Source organism: Lontra canadensis, unplaced genomic scaffold, assembly GCF_010015895.1.
Source record: "Lontra canadensis isolate GAN:19392208 unplaced genomic scaffold, GSC_riverotter_1.0 scaffold19, whole genome shotgun sequence".
Taxonomy (NCBI): Eukaryota; Metazoa; Chordata; class Mammalia; order Carnivora; family Mustelidae; genus Lontra; species Lontra canadensis.
Genome location: NW_022631013.1, coordinates 4,708,512 through 4,731,747, shown reverse-complemented (window position 1 = coordinate 4,731,747; position 23,236 = coordinate 4,708,512). Strand labels below are relative to the sequence as shown.

The 23,236-nt window shown below is 46.3% G+C and overlaps 1 protein-coding gene and 1 long non-coding RNA gene across 2 annotated transcripts in view; one reads left to right on the top strand and one right to left on the bottom strand.

The window, feature by feature from the left end:
- Nucleotides 1-23,236, top strand: part of MOB3B (MOB kinase activator 3B) — a 193,369-nt gene that overhangs the window by 154,847 nt on the left and 15,286 nt on the right. Inside the window, exon 3 of the mRNA XM_032860331.1 lies at nt 7,506-7,708. Coding sequence (XP_032716222.1) covers nt 7,506-7,708 — 203 coding nt within the window. The remainder of the gene's footprint in view (nt 1-7,505; nt 7,709-23,236) is intronic.
- Nucleotides 13,392-18,497, bottom strand: LOC116869298. The gene is made up of 3 exons (XR_004383022.1): nt 18,475-18,497; nt 15,743-15,864; nt 13,392-13,872 (listed from the first exon to the last, which is right to left on the bottom strand). It is a non-coding gene; the product is annotated as an uncharacterized LOC116869298 (long non-coding RNA).

The following is a 23,236-nucleotide window of genomic DNA, read 5'->3' as shown; positions in this document are numbered from 1 at the left end:
CTGTGGGACCTGGGATGTTTGAGGGCAGTTGTCAGTGTCGCTGGAGACCATCTCTTAGCCCTTCCTCTCTACACCTCCGTGGTGCAGGTCCAACCCGGTGTGATCATGAACCAGTCTCATCCCCAAGCACTGGGCGTTCTCTTCCAAAGAAAAGAGAGAAGGTGATGAGAACAGGAATACACTTCAGCGAACACAGAAACTACCCCCAGGTCTTATTTGAGTTTGGGACCTTTGTCTCCAACCTGTGGCCCCATCCTCCCAGTCATTTCTGCATTCTCTGAGGGACTCTCTTCCTTTGCAGCATCTGTGATAGGATAAAAAAGGAAACGTAAGCCATTTAGACAGCTTATTTCCTTTCAGGTATGTCTACAGAGGAAGGATTGAACAGGGCATCTGCTTAGTGCAAGGGAGGGAAGAGAGGAGGAAGGAGGAAGAAAGAAAACGGATTGAAGCTCAGAAATAACTGGAATTTTTTATCCAGTTTTGTTTTGGAGAAAGGAGATTTACTAAGGCACAGATAAAAGGCAAACCCACATGGGACCCCAGAGAAATTATTATATTCCATGCTCGATTTAGCTCTGGTACTGAATGGGGCTTGGAGATCAGAAAGTTGTGGAGAGGCACATTCATAAACTCTGCAGGGCTCTGTCAGATGCTGGTTCCCTGCCGAGCGTCCTGTCTTCCTGAACAGTGGAGGCAGAGCCAGGGACTGCCTCGCAGGCCTTCAGGAGAGTCCAGGCCGGCAGGCTTACCTCACCCTCTGCTTTCATCGCCGCTCTCGGGCTCCTTCTTGGCCTGATCGTCCTACAAACTGCAGCGTTGCTTCGAGTCTGATTCCTGCCTGAACGGCTCGTTTGAGTGTTGGGTTTGGGATTCTGACCTCTGCCCAGGCATTTTGCCTCAGCTCACTCTGACATCTGAGCTCAGCCTGGCCCTGTTTTGGGTTCACCAACTTCATTTCATTACTGAGCCATTTGCAGAGACCAAGCTCCATCACGTGATCCGAGACCATCCAGATCCAGGGAGGGGTGTGTGTACGTGCGTGTGCCCGCGTGCGTGTGTGCGTGTGCATGTGTGTGCGTGTGCATGCATGTGTCTGCCTGTCTGTCACCTCCTTGGAGAACACTCTTCTGAACACATCTCCTTTTGGAACAACTTCTTAAAGTCTAAAATTTTCCAGCTTGAATCTGAGAGTCCTGGGACGTGGCTGGGGGTGGGGCAGAAGTTGGGGATAACCGGAGAGACCGGTCCGTGACGGCAAATCACTTAAAGACTCTGATCAAAGGTTGTTTTCTGTATCAATCAGTACCTATCTGGGTCTGGGATTATAGTCACATGGTAAGTCTCCATCGTAATAAGACTAGTCAAAGTTTAACTGCAAACACTTCAGACGTGCACCCTACTTCAGTTAGGAATACTGGTTAATATTGTCTGCCATTAACTTTCTAATTGAGTAAAGTAACTGAAAATTAACGATCACCACCTGAAAAAATAAATTGAAAGGCAAGGAAGGGAGGTTTTAATGATAAGAAAAGAGGAGTTTCAGGTTTGTTTGTTTTTTTCTTCCCACCCCCTAGGTAAGATCAAAATGTTCTTATCACAGAGCTCTCCTTCCTTTTCACCAAAAGCGGCGTGGAGCCTCCCTTGCTAGGAACATATCAAGATCCTGGCAAAAGGCTATCATTTCTGCTGTAGGTTTTTTCCCTCCCCCAAAGAGGAGATGATAGACTCCCATCTTGACTAAATAAGATCCCTGCTCTTTTATGATTCGATTTTGATGGATGACTGTTACCCATCTAGCCCTGTGCCAGGTACTTCTAAAGGCAGACTCAAAATAAAAAACAATCCCTTTGTTCAGGGAACTTAACAATTATACAAGACGTAAGTATGAGAAACTTGTAGAAAATAATGTAAGGCAGAACATAGCCCCTCTGAGTTCTTTGTAAATTCAGAATTGATGTGTTAATACCCTAAGTGCCCTCCTGAAAAGTAAATATGCAGGAGGAATTTAATCCCAAAGTATTTTCCGAAGAACACTGGGTCCATGGAATACTAAAAGTAACGGTTCCTAAGAGAGTCCGCAAGGCATTTCTGTCCGCAAGGCATTAGGCAAAGCCTTTTATACGTGTATTTAATCCTCATAACCACCTCATGAGCTACAGATGACATTAACCTCCTTTCTTTCTACATGGGGAAACTGAGGCTTAGAGGGAACATCCATTTGCATATGACTGCATTGTGAGTAGAAGAAGTAGAATGAGATAGAAACAAATGCCAGGCTTTTGTTACAGGCTCTGTGTTTTAAACCAATAGATATTATGAGGGAAAAGAGGGGTTCAGAGTAAAATAGGATTTTTTGCTGCAGGAGTTCTCAGGTCCTTTCCTATGCAGAGAAACACTGTAAACCTCTATGAAAGCAGCATTTTTGCAAATACATTTGATCTCATGTCCCTCTCTTTTTTTAGCCAGGGCTCTCCCAAATTAGTTTTAAAACATGCCTTGGGAAATACTAAAGTGGAGGATCTATAATATCTCCCACAGGCAAGAGAAGCAGAGCCACAGGAGGTTGGATGTAGTCCTGAGCCAGGGTCAGTGGGGCCACGTGTCCACGTAGACTGCCCTCTGCCCAGACCCGACCAGAGTACGGCTCCCTGAGGTGCTGGCCAGCATCCATTTGTGGTAATTCATTAGCCCGTCACTCTTCCCGCTGCTGGACTGTAGCCATTTAAAGCAAGCGAACACACATTTTTCAAGCTCCCTCTGTAAGCCAGGTCCTGGGCTAAGTGCAGGTCATGAAATGCTGCTCTATTCCCTACCATCATGGAGCGCATAGTGATAGGATGCAGAAGAGAAAAACCCGAGTTTTAGAGCCAAACCATTACCACCCTTTAGCTGTGGGTCCAGGAGCAAATACTTTGAGCTAAGCCTCAGGTACTTTAAAAAAGCAAACTAAACAAACAAAAACCCTGCCCGGCACCTGGGTGGCTTAGTTTACTAGTGTCCGTCTCTTGAGTTCAGCTCAGGTAAGGATCTCAGGGTCCTAGAATAGAGGCCCGCGTCAGGCTCCACTCCCCAGCGGGGAGTCTGCTGGAGGGTTTCTCTCTCTCCGCGCCCCCCCCCACAATCTCTCTCTAAATAAATAAATCTTAAAAACAAAAAAATAAAACTGTGCCAATAATACCACTGCTCAGAGTGTTGTTGGGACACACTGCAAATCAGGCATCACCCAGGGCTCCCTTTCCTTTGGCTATTTAATGAAGATTGGATATTTCTTAGCAGCATAACGGAGACAAAAACCCTCAGACTGATCTGATTTCCTGAGCTGGTCCCTCTGGGACCTGTCAAGGAAGGGAGTGGATCAGTAGGATCAAGTCTTGCCTTATCTTGCTGCCATGGAGCATGTTACACAGGGTGAGATAGTTCCAGAGTCCACCAGAGGGGCGGACAGCCGGTTCTTTACCTCCAAAGGAGTGATGTCTTCCACTCCTTACCTTCTGAAGGTTTATTTAAAACAGATACACAGACATGCATGCCACACAGACATATGCATATATGTCTGTACACACACATAAACACACATTCACACACATACAATACACAGGTATATACACATGCATATATACATACACACAAATACATGCACACATATATACATACACATACAAACACACATGCACATTTGTATACACATTCATACATATGGACACACACACAAATCTGAACACCTGGAAGGCAGAAGATAAGGGGAGATAAGAGCTAAAATACTCTACCAACTATAGAAAAGGCCCCTGAACCATAGATAATAATTGGAAAAAATTTCCCAACTACCATATAGCTTTCTTATTATTTTTTTTTAAGATTTTATTTATTTGTTTGAGAGAGAGAAAGAGCGTAATCAGGGGGAGCTGCAGGCAGAGGGAGAGGGAGGGAGAAGCAGCCTCCCCACTGAGCAGGAAGCTGGACATAGGGCCCCATCCCAGGACCTAAGATCGTGACCTGAGCCCAAGGCAGACACTCAACCGACTGAGCCGCCCAGGTTCCCCAAGCTTTCTTCTTCTTCACCCCATTCTCTGTGAACTGGGATTTTCTCTCTGGTTCAGCAGAGAGCCCTGGGGTTCCTGGGCTCCCTAGAGCTCCCAGCCCAGGACTTCTCAGCTTCCAGAGCTGGCCTGAGGTGACTGGTGCACGCTGAGCACATCCTGACTTGAACTGTTTGCAATGTTCACTTTTGAAGAATGAATGTAGCTAGAGTCAGTCAAGAGATACTACGCCTGGGGTTTTACCAACCAGGGGAGTTCAGGGGAGAAATGACAAGTACAATTTAGTCTGACAGTTCCCATTAAGTACCTGTTATGGTAAGATACTAGTTTAAGGACCCTACAAAACAAATGTTTTTCTCTATTTTATAAGGCAGAAGAGTGATGAGGTAACCTGCCTGTATGGCAAGTAAATTGTAGGACTAGGACTTTAATCTTCCAGAATCTCAAAGCAACTCCTCTCTGCTACTCTAATGACCATTTCTAACCATAGCCCAAAAGGGAGACCCAAGAGGCAAACCAAGTGGGGAGGACAAAGGCACAGCCAGAGACCGGGTATGGGATGGAAGGCAGAGCCAAGAGTGCAGAGCTGAGCAGAACAGGGATGGGGGAAAGATGCAAACTGGGGACCATCTAGAGGGACCTCGCAGTTGTCATGAACATGCTCAGTGGACCTGAGACCGCCTTACCTGCGGTCAGTGTGTGGGGGTGGGGCCGATCGAGCAGGCAAAGTGGCCCAGCTGAGACTCCCCGTGTTCCCTGGCAGCCAGTGAGCCTCTGCTGGACTGCGGCGGGGGGAGTGAAAGGTGAACCTGCCACAGGGGGTTCGGGCCACCCAGAAGGGAAGGGCCACAGAGCTGGAGGCGCGTGCCGAGCCCCTGGGCAACATCTCGGGTTTTCAAGGTGGTTCTGGGCTTTGGAGTTGGACAAACCTCGCTCCAGACCCCTCCTCTACTACTTGCCAGCTGGGTGACCTTGGGCAGCTACTTAATTTTCCCAAGTCTGTTTTCCCGTCTTTGCGATGGAAACAATCATACTACCTGTTTTCAAGCCTTGTTCTCAGAGTTCAGTCAGCTAATCCACATACAGCTTTTGGCTCAGTCCCTGGAACACAGTAAGTGCTCAGTAAATGTTGGCTTTTTCCATTAGTGCCAGGTCCTAAGGCATGGACAGAGGAAACACATCTCTCCTTGAAAGCAGCAGAGTGTGTTAGCTGATCTATCACGTTGAATCTGTGACTGTTGCGGATATAGACTTTTTTCAAACTTCGCTCACTTCCCACCACTTTTTGTGTTTTAAATCCCATTTCTGTACTACCAAGAGTAACTTTTGGATGCCTCGTTACACTTAGCCATCGAGCTATGCCTCTGTCCTTGGCAGAGAAAGAGTGACATACTCCAAACATAACCAGATCTTATGGTGTTTAGAACCGGGCTGACTTGGTCCAATTCCCAGCCCTGCCACTTTTTAGCTAAATAGCCTGAGGCAAGTTAATCTGTGCTTTAGAGTTTCAGTGTTCGTCATCTGTGACATAGGAGTAGTAAAGCCTCCTTTGCAGATAGGTTGGAAAGGAATCAGATGTCAACCCTTGGTGTTGTCACTGTGGGAACACACAGGGGATTCCTTCACCTCTGGGACTTGAGCTGTTCTGAAGACTCCAGACCCTTCCCCAGCCTGGCAGCTTTTTGCTGGCCCCTCCTCAGCATAGAAAACCACCCAGAATCTCTGCGAGGGGCTGCCCACTCCCCAGCTTTACCTCATCTCCATCCCTAAGTCCCAGCATCTGTTGCCCAGACAGCTGCCGAGCTGTGCCCAAGTCTCTCCCTGGGTTTCATTTGATAGGTCCGGCTTTGTATTTGAAGAAAAGCGGGTGTTGGTGCTGGGCCCCAGGGAGGCAGACCTTGCCTCTGCCAGCTGCCAGTCATGTTCTGTCTCTCGCATCGTGCCCTGGGGTCCCAGGTGATCCCATTACAGAGTATCTCACCAGACAGCTGCCACTGGGACCCTGTGGAGGGACGGACAGTGATCAGGAGCCTACCCTGAGCACACTTGGCAGTTCTGTTGAAAGGCTGGTAGCCATGTCTGCCTTTTCTTGGTAATGGTGATATATTCCTTATAACAACAGCTGAATGCTCCAGACCTTACCATGCGGAGAGAAGGGACGTCCTTTCCATTTAGTGAGTTCTTCCTCCTCTGCAGGCACCCTCAAGGGATTTTACTCACGTGAACACCCTCCTACTCATGCAAGGAAGGCCTTATTATGACCCTTCTTTTATAGATGAGAAACCAGAGATGCACGGGCACCACATCTAATCCTCACAACTGCTGGAATTTTTATTTACATGTGGAAGAACTGAAGCTCCGAGAGGTTAACTCTCTGGCCTGTGGTCATACAGCTGGAAAAATTGCAGAACAGGAATTCAAAGTCTGTTTAACTTACAGCATGTCACCACTTAAGGACAGTGTAAATATCAAGAGTTTCAACAGTGTTTGAGAGGGAGAAAGGAAGTGGGCTTGTGCATTCTGCTGTGTCGCTCTGACCAGCAGGTAGTGGTCACCAGAGAGGAAATCAGGTGCCTCCTCCTGCCCCATAACCCACTCTGACCTTCCTCAAGGAGACGAAGTGGTGACAAGTGCAATGTCCGCTATCTAGGGAGGTTGTTGCATGTGCCCACCTCAGAAACAGTGAATCTCGGGAAAAATTTGGATCAGAATTTGCACACGGGTAGCCTGGAGGCCACATTAAGCCAGAAAGATGTCTTGTTTTGACCACTGGTATTTTTTTTTTAAACTTTAGATTTATTGCTCATGTTTTAAAAAATGCAGCAAGTTCACATAGAGCTCTAAATTCCTGAATTATCTTTTAGAAAATCAGAAGTTCTAAGAGCCCTGGGCCTCTGTCCCCGTTAGGCCATCATTGGCTGGAGTTTTGCCATGCCTGCTCCCTTTGAGAAGAAGGTGCTTCCCAATTTGCTGTAGTCCCCATGGCCCCTATTACTCTGTGTCAGGCAGCACCCCTCTCCCTCTAGCATTGCTCCCCTCCTACCTGTTCTCTTATATTAGATGTAAGAGGAAAATGAACCTTCCTGTGCTCTATAAACTTGGGGGGGGGCAAGAAGTGAGAATATACATTTCTATGTAAAAATGAATATTTAATATTTATATATAAATAAAAGCCAATATTTATATGTAAATAAAAGCATAGATATAGATATCCCAAAGAAACAAACCAGGCCCTCTTCATTCATTGATTTGGTCTCTTCCGGGTCACTGCTGGTATTTAAATATAACGGGGTCATTAGCCACTGTCTTAGGCAGCGTTGGTTGCCGCTGCCCACGTGGAGCCCAGCATCTGCGAGCTGGCCTGGAGGCTCCCACGAAGGACGGTTCTCCAGCCTCGTGCCCACGCTCCCGGGCTTCCGGAACTTTCCCGTCACGGCTTTGTTCTCTCTCTTTTTACTTCTTTAGGTGTTCCCTTCCCCAAGAATTTCCTTCAGATCTGCAAGAAGATCCTGTGCCGCCTTTTCCGTGTCTTCGTTCATGTCTACATCCACCACTTCGACCGTGTCATCGTGATGGGTGCGGAGGCCCACGTCAACACCTGCTACAAACACTTCTACTACTTCGTCACGGAGATGAACCTCATCGACCGCAAGGAGCTGGAGCCGTTGGTGAGTGTCCCCGTGCAGGGCTGAGCCGTGGGTCACAGCGCACTGCCACAGGTGGAGTTCGGTGTAAGGGTCAAAAGATGCCAGGATGTCCCCTGCACTCACCACCTAAGGGTCTTACGTTTCTCTCTGAGTGGGGGCAGAAGGGAGTGGATCCTGAAGGTTTGGGCCAGAGGGAGTGGCTTTAATTCTCAAAACCAGCCACTGATTTACATAATCCCTTAAGTGAGCATCTTTGATGTCTTACCTCAACTGTTTAAAGATAATGAGAGGGGCACCTGGGCGGCTCAGTCCTTAAGCATCTGCCTTCTGCTCAGGTCATGATCCCAGAATCCTGGATCAGTCCCGCATCAGCATCAGGCTGCCTGCTCACTGGGAGGCCTGCTTCTCTCTCTCCCACTCCCCCTGCTTTGTGTTCCCTTTCTCGCTGTGTCTCTCTGTGTCAAATAAATAAAATCTTAAAAAAAAAAAAAAAGATAATGAGAAACATTCTTTGGATCGGTAAATATGTATTTAGCACCTGTTGTGTGTCCACTGCTAGGCATGCCAAGTCAAGACAAACTGTAGCTTTGACTCCAGAGATGGAGACAGAAGGAAGCCCCAGGTAAGAGTACAGTGCCTCCAGGATTTTGCTTTTCATACTGAATCTCCCCGGATGCAGGTTTCATGGTATATATTAAAATCCAGAATATTTAAGAAAACTTTACCATAATTGTTCAGGTGAATGGGCTTCCTTGTATTTGCTTCATAAGGTATGTTTCCAGTTGGACCCAATCTGTGCTCTAGAAGCCCAGAAACCTTAAAAATCCCAGCACCTTTTAACACTTAATGTTGGATGCCATCCTCACAGCTGTTTCTCACCGGCTCTACTGAAACTTTCCAGTACAATACAGGGCTTTATACTAAAATCAGGCTTTTTTCTGGGAGTATTAAAAGTGACAGTTTTGCTAAATAGAACTGACAGGGCAACCAACTTTCATCCAAGTCCATTTGAATATGAGCAAAGCAGAGGCCAGGCTCTGGTCTTTCGCTAGTCCGTCTGTCTTTCTCTCTGTGTACATTTTTTAAATCTAGGTTTTATTGTTATTTATGTATCGTGAGGACCAAGGATCAGGGAAACAATTGCCAGTGAAAAGATAGATTGTTACACTCATACATCTGAAGAGAAGGGGGCACAACATGTCATGGGGAGTGTGGCGGGGGCATGCAGGGAGCCACCAGGGCTGGTCAGAGGCAGAGGGAGCAGGGAACATGTGGGCAAAGGCCTTTATTGTGGTTTCTCTGGGAAGGAACAATGTGAGTCAAACTAAGCGGGATTGGAATTGAATTGACTAATTTGAATCATTTCAGGAGGTGCTGGGGAATAGGGGCTGTCTTAATTGTGTGGTACCTGGACCTAGGGTGATTAGGGGAGGGCAGCCGCAGCCCTAAGGGTGAGATGCCTAAAGGAGGTGGTTGGGGCTGTGGGCCCCAGATTGATTAGTTTGTATTGACTGGAGAGTAAACAGCTGGAGGGTGAGTTGTTTACTACAGGTAGGAATTGGCTAGCCTGGGAGGGGCAGTCCCTCCGGGGTGGGCAAGGTCAGGATGTTAAAGAATCAAAATAGAGGGACACCTGGGTGGTTCAGTCGGTTAGGCACCCGCCTTTAGCTCGGGTCATGATCCCAATAGAGCCTCACATCGGGCTCCTGCTCAGTGGAGACCCTGCTCTCTCTGCCTGTTGCTTTCCCAGCTTGTGCTCTCTCTCGGTCTCTCTGACAGATAAATAAATAAAATCTTTTTTTAAAAAAAGATGGAAATTCTCTTAAAAGATCTAAGTGCTTCACTACAAATGCTTAAAAAAAATTACAAACAAGGAAAAAGACATGTTTATTATGATACAGTACCTATATCTGGCAAAGAAATTTATGTATCACCTTTAGAGTTTCTCAACTTGAAATCTATTATTGTGCTGTGAAAGTACATGGCAAAAAATATTTTTGTTTGCATCATTAGGAGTTCCAGAACAGAGCAAGACTTTCTGGGCCCAAATAAGATATATCACTGGCAAAGGAAGAGCTCATTTTCTCCATTTTCTTTCACAACAGCTATTCTAGAAAGTTACTGGGGGCAGGAACCAGGTTGTCTCTGAATTTAGTAGGACAAACAGTGTGGATAGAAGCTGAAATGCTTCCCGGTTGAATTCTCATACTTTGTCCTGTTTAAAGGCCGGCCTGGGTAAACAGTCACTATAAGGCGAAAAGGTTGTACAAACAGCTCAAGGGAGTTAAAATACTGGAAAGAGTTGATAAAGCTAATTTTAGAAAATGTCAAGTACAAAGGAAAGAGTGACTAGGGGCCATGGAAATGAAGAGGGTGGAGAAACGGTGAGGGGAATTACGGTCCATGGGAAGGAGGCTCTCCCTTTCGGTTTCACGGAGCAAAAGGGGCAGAAACATCAGATGATAGAGTGAAAAGTCAATTTCTTCTTTACATCCAGAAGCATAAAGGCTATTGTAAGACAAAGCTGAGCACGAGCCAGTAGAGAAGGCCATTCTTTGCCATCAAAAAACTCTCAGTTATCTTCTATAACTGAAGAAGAGCCTCATGGATTCTAACACCTGGCAGTGCCAGGAGCCGGCTGGAAGTCTAGAGTCACAGAAAGGCCCCAGCCCACTGTTCTAGATGAAAGCCTCTTTGGGGGCGTGGGGTAAAACTGACTGGATTAACCAAGAATTATTAACCGTGGAAGTGAGCAGGAAGGGTATCGGTGGTTCCCCCTAGCACCTTTTCTTTCTTTCAGTCTGGCTTGAAACAGTATCCTTCCTGCCTTTCTGTTTTCCTAATTGTAATTGCAGGGTGATGAATTTTAATGCTTTTACATAGTAACTAGTGTTTTCCATGCTGAATTGCCTGAAATTCTGTGTTCATTTTACAAACTATGAAGTAACAGAAGAAGAGATTGAAGATGTTTCTGAGGACAATAATTATATAATGTCAGGCTCTGGATACTTAGCATAGTCTAGTGTCCACTAAGAATACTGGATTTGTGGATTGTTCTTACTGCAAAGAACGCTTTCAGTCATTGATAATGCTAGAATACCTAACTTTTTTAAAAAATTAATTTATTTTAGAGAGACAGCACAAATGTAGTGGGGAGGAGCAGAGGGAGAGGGAGAAAGAAACTCAAGCAGACTCCACGCTGAGCGCAGAGCCCAACATGGGGCTCCATGCCACGACCCTGAGATCATGACCTGAGCCGAAACCAAGAGTCAGGCACTTAACCGACTGAACCACCCAGGCCCCCATAATACCTAACTTCTAAGTTGACTGTAGCAATGAACATATTAAAGTCAGCTGTCGTATGTCAAATCAACATATTTTTGTTTGATTTGCATATATCAAGTACCCTATGTATTCAACACAAGTTGTTCAGATGTTTCAAGGCATAAGAAAGATGCTTTCAGGAATTTACAGATGCAGGGGTGCCTGGGTGCCTCAGTCGGTTAAGCCTTTGCCTTCGGCTCAGGTCATGATCCCAGGGTCCTGGGAGCAAGCCCTATGTCAGGCTCCCTGCTCAGTGGGGAGCCTGCTTCTCCTTCTCCTCCCCTCTCTTGCTATCTCCGTCGCTATCTCTGTCTCTCTCAAACCAAAAATTTTTTTAAAAAAGGAATTTACATGCAGTCTAAAAAGTGTACAACAATGACACGCTCATCTTCTGCTCTGGAAGGATGATGAAGAGGTCAGGCATTTGGCTTCACATTCTCCCATACATTCTTTAGAAGCAATGCGGCAAGGGACCAGAAGGGCGGCATCTGTGCAGCCAGTTTCCTTTGGAATGTCAGCATTCCCAGAGTTCCCACACCTCCAGTGGGACATTCCTGACCACATGCCTTGGGACTGCACAGTGTGGGACTCAGAGACGCCACCTCCTGCTTCGCTCTGCCAGGCTCCCGCCACGCACGGCCACCCTCCCCGGTTCCCAGCGCCTTGCCTGTAGCTTTGTCTGCTGTTGACTGAGTGTCCAGCACCCTGGTTGTGTGAAGACTCCATCCAGCACACAAACAGGGTAGGAGATCCAGGCTCGGTGCTTAAAAATAAGACCCAGACTCTCTGTGTTCAAACTCTTGGATTACTAACTTGCCATCTTGAGCAAGGTAGTTGGTTTTGCAAAGCCTCATTTTCCTCATTCATAGAATGGGTATAATACTTGAATTGTTATAAAAATTAAATGGATCTGTCACATGATGAGTGCTTAAGAAATGTTGGCTGTTAAATGAGATAATGAGTATTAAGTAGCTGGCATACAGTAAGCAGGGGTACCCCAGTTCTCCTTTCCCAGCTCCCGTGGCCTTTTGCCATCTTACGTAGCCTTGAAACAGGTATAGGTGATTGTATTGGTGTCTCTGGTGGGATGGTCAGCTCTCAGAGGGCTGGGAGTTTACAGGCTATAGGCCCACATGCCCATGTTGCCAAGTACTTGCTAAATGCTTACGTGTTTTGAATTAGGAAGAGTACTTTGGGGAGGATGTACCTCCATTTGGAGCGATTTCATACCGGTCATTCCTCCCTTGGAGCCACCTTCATCTCAGACCATGCCAGCAGACTTCCACTTATCACTGTTGGAAATAAAGCTTCATCCTGTTGGATTAGCAGTAGAGATTAAAATGCAAAATTAGGCACAGTGCAGCGAAGGGATGCATCATCCGTCTTAGGCCTGACAGATAAAAATGGGACCTCAGCTTCTAGGCAGTTCTCTGTTTTAGATTCCAACTAGATCACCTGGGGGGGGGGGGTTGTTGAATGCTCTCATACTACTGCGTCCAGGTGACTAACCCTCCCCGATTTGGCACTGAAAGTCACATGTCTTGGGAAAATTCTTGGTCCCTGGCAAACTGGGACAGTTGGTCACCCTCTCAGGCCTCAGAGTGGGAATACAATTTGGAATTCAGAAGCTGGGAAGAGGTCACTCTGGCCAAACCAGTGAGGAAGGCCAGTGCGTCTGTCCCCACAAAGGGCTCGACTCATGGGTCCCACTGGGACCTGCTGGTCAGCAGCAGCCTGGGAACCCATTTCATCTGGTCTCCAGCAGTTGGGGGGAGACTGGCGCACAGACACAGACGCGCAGACACAGACGTGACAGATGAGCCATTTCTCATGTAAACGCAACAGCTGAAGATGAGTTGAACTCAAGCAAATTCACAGTTGGGGGAAACGAGCCCAAATGATGCTAGTAATTAGAAAATGGGCCAGGCCCTGATTGAACAAGCAGGCTGCTGTGGGCCCCTGGCAGCCTGGGAATCAGCTGACAGAATTGAGCTAATCAGAATTATCATTAGCAAGCACAAATAACCAGCAGTGTTTTGTTGGCCTTTCACTAAGCACAAAAGCAGACTCAGAGCGGGCTGTTAGCAGTGCAGTTGCTGGTGAATAAAGAGCTGATGAGGGAGGAGGAGAGAGGCTGGGGAGGTGGGGAGGAAAGGCAGGAGGGAGCTTGCTCACCCTCATGCACCTGCTGACCCCTGGGTGACCTTGGTCCAGGGCTTTCTCCTTCTATCTCCAGGACATCATTTCCTTATTTCTTACAATGAAGGTGATTGTTAAGGACCTGCCTTGCAGAAGTGCCTCTGGGAAACTAAATGTTATCACAGTGCTGCCCTTTTACCTTATAAGCAGGTCACTTGAGCTGTAGAAGCTCTTTGATCAAATCAATGTTTCTTGATAGGGATCCACACACTAGCTGCATCAGAATCTTCTGGAGGTGATATTTTAAAATGTGCATCCCTGGGCCTCATCACAGACACGCCAAATCAGAATTACTGAGGTTACTGCCTACTACCAAGCGCCCTCCATCTTCATCCAGAATTTAATGTGCCTGTGAGTCCCCGGGCATGTTGCCAAACTGTAGGTTCCAATTCAGTACACCTGGAATGGGATTGCGCGTGCAGGTTTGCTCCCAGGTGATGTCAGTGCCCCTGGTTCCCAGACCACACTCCGAGGGGCAAGATGCTACATGACAATTACTCTCAGATGTGAGAATTACTATTTTTAGCACTTCATCTCTTCTCCTCCTCTAGGATTGGAGGCTGGCTCAGTGAGGTGGGAACGTAAAGCAAAGAAGAAAAATCTTGAGGATCAGTAGTGGCGAAGCGTATTTCTCCAAATGGCAGTCCTGGAATGATTAAGTCCTGGGTATAAAAGGCACAGCATAGGGAATATAGTCAGTGATTTTATAATAGCGCTGTATGGCGTAGATGGCCAGTGAGCATAGCGTAACATATACACTTGACAATCACTATGTTGTACACCTGAGACTAATGTGAGATTGTGGGTCAACTATACTAAAAAAAAAAGTTTGTCCTGAGTAATGCTTGGTGAAAACAAACTTCTTTCCCTTGGTCAACTAAGTTTACAAAATGCTATATCATCATCCCTGAAGACCCACAATGTGTAATCGCAGATTAAAGGCTTTGAGAAGTCAAGGAAGTGAGGAAACTGGCTCAGTTTTGTGGTGCCCACCCAGTTTAACCACGTTTGGTCCCCTGAAATCTTTTTTCTTTGGTTGTCACTCATTGACCATCTTGTCAAGATCATGATCCGTGGAGCAAACTTTGGGCAACACTCCATCCTTGTGATATGTCTCTAGATTTTGAGTTTCCCCTTCCTGTCTCCTACTGGGCCCCCACCACACACACCATGGCTGATTGGGGGGTGGAAGAGAGAAGATGGAAAGGGGGAGATGAGGAGATGAAACTCCTCACAGGGGAGGGCTTCATGGAAAGAAAAGAAACCCTGTTGGTTATCACTCCTTGGTCCTCCTCCATCATTGTATGACACCCGTCACTTAGTTCTTAGCATGTTTAAGCATACTGCCTTTACCTTTACTTCAGGCAAGTGTGGTTGGCAGTTTCTCTGCATCTAAACCACATTCCTCTCCATTGCTCTGTGCCATTACTGCCGTTCTGTCACACCAGAGCTCCCACTTCTCCTTGGCTAATGATTCCGGTTCATGTACCTAATGATTTTAGACATTAGCTCCATAAACCACCCCTCTAACAATGGGTACCTTAGGGCCAGGATACTTTGGAGACCAAACAGTTGGAAAGCCTTGTTCCATAAAATTCTTAGCACAACCCATCTGGGCCCAAGCATATACTGACCTTCTATTCCCCTAAGAGGTTGTTGGGTCATGCCTATACTCCCCTTAGAGTGGCTCGGGTGAGTGTAGCCAAGGTTGGCCTGTAAAGGCAGTATCAGATCAGGGCTGTGAAAAGCAGCAGAGCCTCTCCCAGGAGTCAGAGCCACTCCCCAAAAGAGCCACTGGGGGCTTTTGAAAGGCCTTTTTCTTGGAAATACCATCTGTGCAAAGTCTTCTGGGATGCCTCTAGTCAGGCAGTTTCCTTGACTTGCTGGCCAATGGCTTGGACATGGGCACAGGCATTGAAGAAGGGAAGGGCTTCAGCCTGTGTGTCTGGCAGTTCGGCCTTTGCTACAGGGATGTTCCCACTGTTGTCACCGCAGTGGTCGGCCAGCCCTGGGCAAGGCATGTAACGTCTGTGGGCCTCAGTTTTCCCATATGTCAAAGAGCCCATATCAGCCGTACCCCCAGCTTGAGTGCTGAGATTATGATTTCTGATGTGGGATGTCCCCAGCCTTGTCAACCTTTGGCCCAAGGTGGCCTCTTCTTGCTTAATGAGGCCTCCATGAGTGAAAGCCCACCATGCCAGCAAATGGGGTACAACTGGCAAGACCCCAGCTGGAGTTTGCTTTCCTGGGACTTTGTCAGTTTAGACGACATGGGGTGTGTGTGTGTGTGTGTGTGTGTCCAGTGTAGCATCAGCTAGGACTGGTTGTTCAGGGCAACCCAGATGCCCACAGCTGAGTGGGAATATCGGCCAGAGGCCATTTTAAGAACCTTGGCAGACATGCTCTAAAGTGTCCATTTGAAAACTAGCAAAGAAATGTGGGGTTATTTTCCATGAACCGCCTTGTGCTGAGTTACTGGGAATGCGGCAACATCAGCCACATGTCTTTGTCAGCTCTGTTTTTCATCCTTACCCGATGTCCAGAGAGCTTTTGCTTCCGGTTGGTGGGATGAGGACTGGTTTTCTTTTGTTTTCGTTTTGGGTTTCGGTTTTGGTTGGGTCCGGGATCAGACGTGGTCTGGTTTATTTCAGGGCCTAAAATGTGGGAGATGATGCGCATGTGAAAATTGTCAGCACATAATATTGACAAATAAAAACAAGATTCAGAAATGTATTAGAAAATCATTCCAGGTACGCCTGGGTGGCTCAGTTGGTTGGACGACTGCCTTCGGCTCAGGTCGTGATCCTGGAGTCCCGGGATCGAGTCCCGCATCGGGCTCCCAGCTCCACGGGGAGTCTGCTTCTCTCTTTGACCTTCTCCTTGCTCATGCTTTCTCTCACTGTCTCTCTCTCAAATAAATAAATAAAATCTTTAAAAAAAAAAAAAAAGAAAGAAAATCATTCTAACCATATGTCTGTCTGTTAGTATGTCCTTGAGAAGGTAAGTGTGGCAGAAAGTGTCAAGAGCCATTCTGTCTTGGTGGAATTATGGATAATGCTTCTTATTTTGCATATATGTACTTATTTGGGTTTTTCAGCTTTTCTGTCACAAACGTGTATCACTTTTATAATAATCGGGAAAATCAAATCGTACACTTTCAAAGGCCTTCCTAACAAAGGCCAAAGCTGCTCCCAGTGGCCTGTGTGCCCAGGACCAATGGCTCTGAGCGTGGTATCTGCTCTCTCTGGCTGTGCCCTCTGCTCGCCTCTTCTCAGAGCAGCTGTGACAGAAATGCTCGAAGGTGCAAGCTGGTGGTACAGCCTGTGGTGGTGCGGATCGCTCTGTGTCTGTAGTTGAAGGTGGAGTACATTAACCGTGGACTAAACGATTAGGCTGTCCTTGGGTATGGAGTGGTCCCTCCTGAAGTAAGGAGTTAAGCACCTTTGTAGACATTGACATGCTGTTATCTTTACTATATATATACATTTTTTATTTTGAAGTTTCTGTTCAAAGGGGGCAGATCTCAGAGATTCCAAAGCATGTGACAAAGTCTGTGGATTCTGTCCATGTAACATATCTAGCCCTGTGGGGACAGGCACCTCACTGCAAAGCGTTCCATGACCTTGATGAAAAGTTTTGGTTGGAGCTTTTTCCTGTCCGGATTCCTCTGCCAAATTAGATCTGAAAAGATTTTTGAGTTTTAACTTCCAAGTTTTAAAAGAGAAAAGAGATTCATTGTAAAGGGATTATTCTTGACCACGGAATGGTGTATACACACTTTATTAAACTAAGGCACTACAGATAATTTTCAGCTGAAATTATCATGGGGATCTAGAGTTAATTCCAATCCCTTCTTGCTAAAGTATTGACAAAGCCCCAAACCAGAGGTAACTAAGGAAGTACCTAAGTAACAAACACAGTCTTGATCTCAGATTCTGGTATTATCTTTTTTCTTTTTTTTCCCCTCAGGACCATTCTCTCTTCTTTCTCCAGGAGCCCATGCATGCCCAACTCTATTTTATAGCACCCTGTATCTCTTTTGTACGATTGATAATTGATTCCTTTGTATGAAGGTTGATACTCTAATCGCAATGGACTCCCAGTTGTGGTTTAACTTTTAAAGTGCACAGTCTTCAAACACTATTAGTATATTTCCAGGGGCTCCTGGTGAGCTCAGTAGAGCATGTGACTCTTGATCTTGGGGGCTTAAGCCCCATGTTCTACATAGAGATTACAAAATACACATATATGTATATTTGTGTATGTTTCATAACTCATGGTTTCTGTTCCAGTTTGCCATTACATACTTCTGGGTGATGCTTACATGTCAGATGATTGTCCACTTCTGCAGGTGTGCCTTGCATAGCAGCCTAAGAATATCTGCCTAGGCTTACAAGTCACACTCTGCTTTCTCTCTTTACCTAGGCTGAGTGGGAGTGGTTTCCGACTGCCTCTGATTTTTAGCAGAAGAGAGTCATTTCTAGGCCATTCAGTACACATTTATTACATGCTAAACGTGGGCTGAAAATCAGGGTCCCTGCTTTCAAGGAATTCATTGGAAGTTTCCCGCCTACCCTGTCATTACTGCAGCATCTCCTAAAGCCTTTTCCTCAGAATCTGCTAGTTCTAGGGGATGTCAGAGGGTGTTAGGTGAAAGGGGAGTTATGTGCTCAAATAATTAGGGGAAATGGTGAGTCAATAAAGCTCTTTTGATGTCTTTAATACCCTAACGTGCATCCTAACCTCCAAGGAATCCTTTCTCTGCAGAGCATTTTGTGTATCTAAAGCTTTAAAATACAAACCATGCAGACTTATATAATCTTGTCTTCTCTCTTATGAGCTCAGTTCTCTTCTGGCTGCCTTGCATCTGTCAATAAACATTTTTTTAAAAACCTGTATCACAGACACCGCATTGAGAACTGGAGTGACGGTCACCTAAGATACACTTCCATCCTTCAGGAAAGTCGTGATTTTCAGGAATCATACCCTTCGATCCATTACTTAGAGCTGCGACACCCAGTATAGTAGCCACTAACTACTTGTGGTTGCTTCAAGTTAGACTAATTAAAATTAAATTAAAAGAAAAACTGGTCTCTTAATCTTCCTAGCCATAGTTGAAGAGCTCAAAAGCCACATGTGTCTACTGGCTAGGCCACTCCTCTTCTGGTTTACAGATGAAAAACAGGTAAGACTCAAAATTACATGTTCATTGTTTCTTCCTAGGTCCGATGTCAGAATCTCCACATTAGAGAGTAGCTCAGTACCTCAGGAGTGCTGTTGGTCTCTGGGGCACCAAGTCATAATTACACTCTACTGTGTCTGCTGAACTGGAAACTGCTGCAGAATGTTGGTCACAGTAGGAGTCCATTCATCTCTGTGAGCATTTAAAGGAAAATAGGAATAATCAGTATGGCTTGATGCCCATAGATAAGACTGTCAAATTTTGGCTGCTATGTGTGGTCTAGACTCATTCAAATTTCCCGGCCTGGTGAGACTAGATTTTTTTTTTTTTAAGATTTTATTTATTTATTTGACAGAGAGAGAGAGCACAAGTAGGCAGAGGGGCAGGCAGAGAGAGAGGGGGAAGCAGGCTCCCTGCCAAGCAGAGAGCCCGATGCAGGGCTCAATCCCAGGATCCTGAGATCATGACCCAAGCCAAAGGCAGAGGCTTAACCCACTGAGCCACCCAGGTGCCCCAAGACTAGGTTCTTTGGCTCCAAAAGACAGCAAATGAGTATTGGGGTTCGGATGCAGGAAGGCTTTATTTATTGAAATCTAAGAGTATATCTTCTCTCGCCATCTACCTGTTCCACATAAAAGCATGGGCTGTCACTATTATAGGGACTTGTGTGGTCTTAGGAAGAGCTCTTCCTGTGAAGTAATTTTATGCATAAAGTTCTGAGATACCAGCTACCAGCAAAGCCGTTTAGGCTGTAGTGTAGTAGTAGAACATCGTATGAATCAGTATTAGTCCCACACTGTTAGTGCTAACAGATTCCTGTTACATTGTGAATCTGAGTGTGCCTAGACCAAGAAATCAAAATAAAGGCATACAGGTAGGTCTGGATGAAGAAAGAGAAATGCAGACTACTCCAAAGAGAACTTCCCAGAGTTCCTTGAATGGGTCATGTCCTCTTAATGCCAGGCCGGAGATCCCTGTGAGCCCTTGGCCTCCATGTCCTCCCGAGTCCTACTCAGCCTACAAGTTGGCAGCTTCATTGTCCCTTCCTCAGAGACCTCCCTCACTCATCACCACATTGGGTCCCTGCTAACTGCTCCCCGAACCCAAAGAGAGCAACCAAGATGGAAGCTCCCATATTGTCAAGGTCCAGTATCAGAAGCAATGGAAGCCACCCCTTCCACCATTTTCTGTTCCTTAGAAGTGAGTCACTCGGTCCTGCCCATACTTGGGAGAGGGAATTAATCTCTATTTCCCAAAGAGAGAAATGCCAAAGACTTTCCTAGTATATTTTTAAATCACTACAGACACCAAATTTTTTAATGGATGATGTTTGCCTTTGGCCTGTCCATTTCCCTTTCGTCTTTCATTTCCCGCACCCTGTAGCTCAGATCTGCTGCCTCCCCCAGAGCAGAGCGCTCATTCCTCCAGAAATCACCTGCCTCCGTGAAAACTCCCATAACCACCCTCAGAGTGGTAGGCCCCGCCTCCTGCTCCTAGCCAGGCTCCTCGAGGAAGACGGCTGAGCCAGTTGTCTCTGCTATCTGCTCTCCACGATCTGCAACTCCAGAAACTTGCCCTTTATCCTGCAGTACTGACCCGCAGCCCTGTGTGCTTACCTTTGAAACAGAGAAGAAATAACATGTGATATAATTCATGGTGGTGAGAAACCTAAAAAACATAGTGCTCAGCAAAAGAAACCAGACATAAAAAGTACATACTGTTTGATCCCATTTATATCAAATTCTAGAGCGGTCTAAACTAATGGACAGTGTCAGAAAGCAGATGGGGTGGTTGCTGGGGTGGGGGGGGTGGTTGATGGATTGATTGAGGGTCAGGAGGGAATCTCTGAGGCAATGGAAATGTTCCGTATCTTAACGTGGTGTTTACCTGGGAGCGTGTCCCTATTGAAGTTCATCGAATTCTACATGTAATTAGAAGCATTTTATAGGACCAAATATACCTCAATAAACTTTATTTTTAAAGGATGCTTGGTAAAGGATTCAGTATATTTTTAAAACAACCTTAGTATTCGCAAGAACAATGATTTGGTAGTGATAGGTCTTTGCTGAAAACTTGTCTCCCAGCTGCCTGGGTGGTTAACAAGACAAACTGAAAGGGAAAGTGGGGACTTATCCCTGAGGGCCAATTAGAATATCTGCATTTTCATTGGTTATAATAACAGGAATAATTCATGTCACAGAGATGGGTAGCTCTCCCTTACCTCTGGCAATCAGTTATGAATGGTTGTAAAACATTCTGCTGCATATCACCTGGGGAGACTTCAGAGAGCATCTCAGCCCTCAGTCCCCCATCCCAGGCCTATTAAATCAGGATCTCCAAGGGTAGGGCCCATGCAAAGTCCAGCTCTCTAGGCGGCTCTCATGAGACACCACTGGTGAGCCCCAGTGAGGTACGGTGCTTCCTGACTCTTCCCACACAAGAACATCTGGGGAGCTTAGGGAGGGTGAATGCATGGGTTCTACTACTGGAATTTTTGGTTCAGTAGTTCTGGGATGGGACTTGTGAATCTGCATTTTTAATAAGCTCCCAGGTAACGTTGATATAAGCGGTCCAGGAATCACACTTTGGAACTAATACCATCCATTCCCCAATTTCTGGGCAGAACTGGAGTCCAGCAGGATTCCCAGACTGAAGAGTGGCCCCTCTCATCTTGATCTTGTAGATGGAATCTAGCCCCACTACTTTGGTTTGCTTAAGGTCAGGCTTAGCTCCCTCCACTCTGCGCCTTCCCCCAGAGTCAGCCCTACATCCTGTTCCCTGTCTAAACCATAATGTTGTTACTTTGCTGGCAGCAGCCACCACCACACCCTAGAAGCCCATCCCCTCCGGACCTCACCACTTCAGCACGGCCCTTATTGCGTATCAGAGCTCCCATCACACAAACCTCAGTGTGGTCAGGACCCTGTGTTCCAGGCGCATGGCTGGGCTCCAGGGATACTGCGACTAGTCCGTCTAGGTCTTAGCGTGAGCCCTTTTCTTGTGTAGAGATGCCAAGTCTTCATTTTCCCACTGGTAGAATGAGGGAGCGTAGCCCAAATCGGGGTCCTGTGAGCATGCAGGGGTGAAGCCGGGGCCGGCGGCTGGGCCCTCACCTCCTCTTCAACCAGATCTGCTGTAGTTTTTCATTAGTGGCCTTTGTATCAGATTACATTAGAAGATATAGTTTCTGCTACTAAAAGAAGTTGTAAATCCACTGGATTAAGGAAAGTTTTGATTTCCTTCCAGTTCTGGCACATTGTAGATCCAGAATGACATAGATTGTCCTCTGCCTTTTTTTTTTTTTACTTCATTTTTTTATAATAGTAAATTATTTTGGAAAAGATTTATAGTAGAGATTTATGTCTGTGTCTTATTAAAGTATTTCAGCCTAGGAAAAACTTTAAATGGCCTGTAATAACTATACACTTTTAAAATTTGATATGTTGAGCTTCTGAGAATATAGTAATCGGAGGAGAGGGAAATTTTTTTAAATAAAGCTGTGGACCAGGTGCTGTGGGAAATGGGTTTATGTATTACCTCATTTACTCTGCACACAGTTCTATGAGATAAATACTGTTTTTATCCCCAATTTAGAAAAGAGGAAAATCAGACAAGGCGGTGAAGTAATTTGTCCCATATCACACAGCCCTGTGGAATCAGGATTCGAACACAGGAAGTCTGACCCCAAAACCCAGACCCACCTCTGCTCAGGCATTTTTTTTGCTCAGGTGCACACTAATTCATATGATTTCTGATGATCGGTAGCAGTTAGGAAGTTTCCTAAAGTTCTGTCCCTTTGGTAGAACAGCATCCGGCTGCAAGGCCACAGTCAAGTCACATCTGCGCTCTGAGCACATGTGGCACACTGTGTTCAGTGACTCAACACGATAGCGTGTAAGGAGCTCGTGTGTGAGGAGCTGGTGCTAAGTGCTAGGACGACTAAAACGGCATGACACCTGCCTCAAGAAGTGTCACGTCTGTAGTTAGGTGACCCAAACACAGCCTGCAGAGGCCAGGCAGGTGGCAGGTGTGAATTAGCAAGCAGGTAACAAGAAATAGGAAGCTCTGGGAGCCACCTCCCTGAGACTCCAGCTCGTGGTTTCACTGGGGGAGCTGGGACCCAGAGTCTCCAAATCAAAAGAAATTGGCACTCCATCATTTTAGGTGAACGCTTCATAATTTTAAATGATGGCAACTGATGAGAGTAGTTCTTGCACTTTATTTCATTTCATTTTTTAAACCTTCAGGCCCAAGCCGTTCCTTCTTGGAGTGCAGTTTGCCTAAGAGCCATCATTTTGCACTCCTGCCTTGTATAGAGCCCATGGTAGGTAAGACAGGGTCTGGCCCATTACAATCTGGCAATACTTCACAGTGCCTGCACCTTAGGTGTTAATTTTAGAGTTCTCCCTGGTCTTGAAAGCCCAGAACTTCTAAGCGTATGAAATGAAGCATTGGGGTGTGTTTTGTGCGTGTGTGTGTGTGTGCGTGCGTGTGTGCGTTGGGGGAGTGTACCCACTTCAGATGAAGCAGATGAGACAGTGGTCGTTGGGTTGAGTTGGCATCCGCTTCAAACCAAGCCTGCCCCGTGCGCCCTCGCCATCGCTGGTCTGCAGCGACTGTAGTGCTCTGGGAACCAAGGGACACAGAGCGCATCTGTTCCTTTGTCGCTGGCTTCACCCAACACAGCCAGTGTCATCGCCAGTTGGATTGTGGACCCCGTCACTGCCAGGCCCGGGCTGGAAAGCAGCTGTTGTAATCATATACGTTCACTCTAAACAGTGGATCCTTGAGAAAGTCCACTGCCCACCAGCCCTGCTCTGGGGAACTGGCAGAAGGTACCAAGT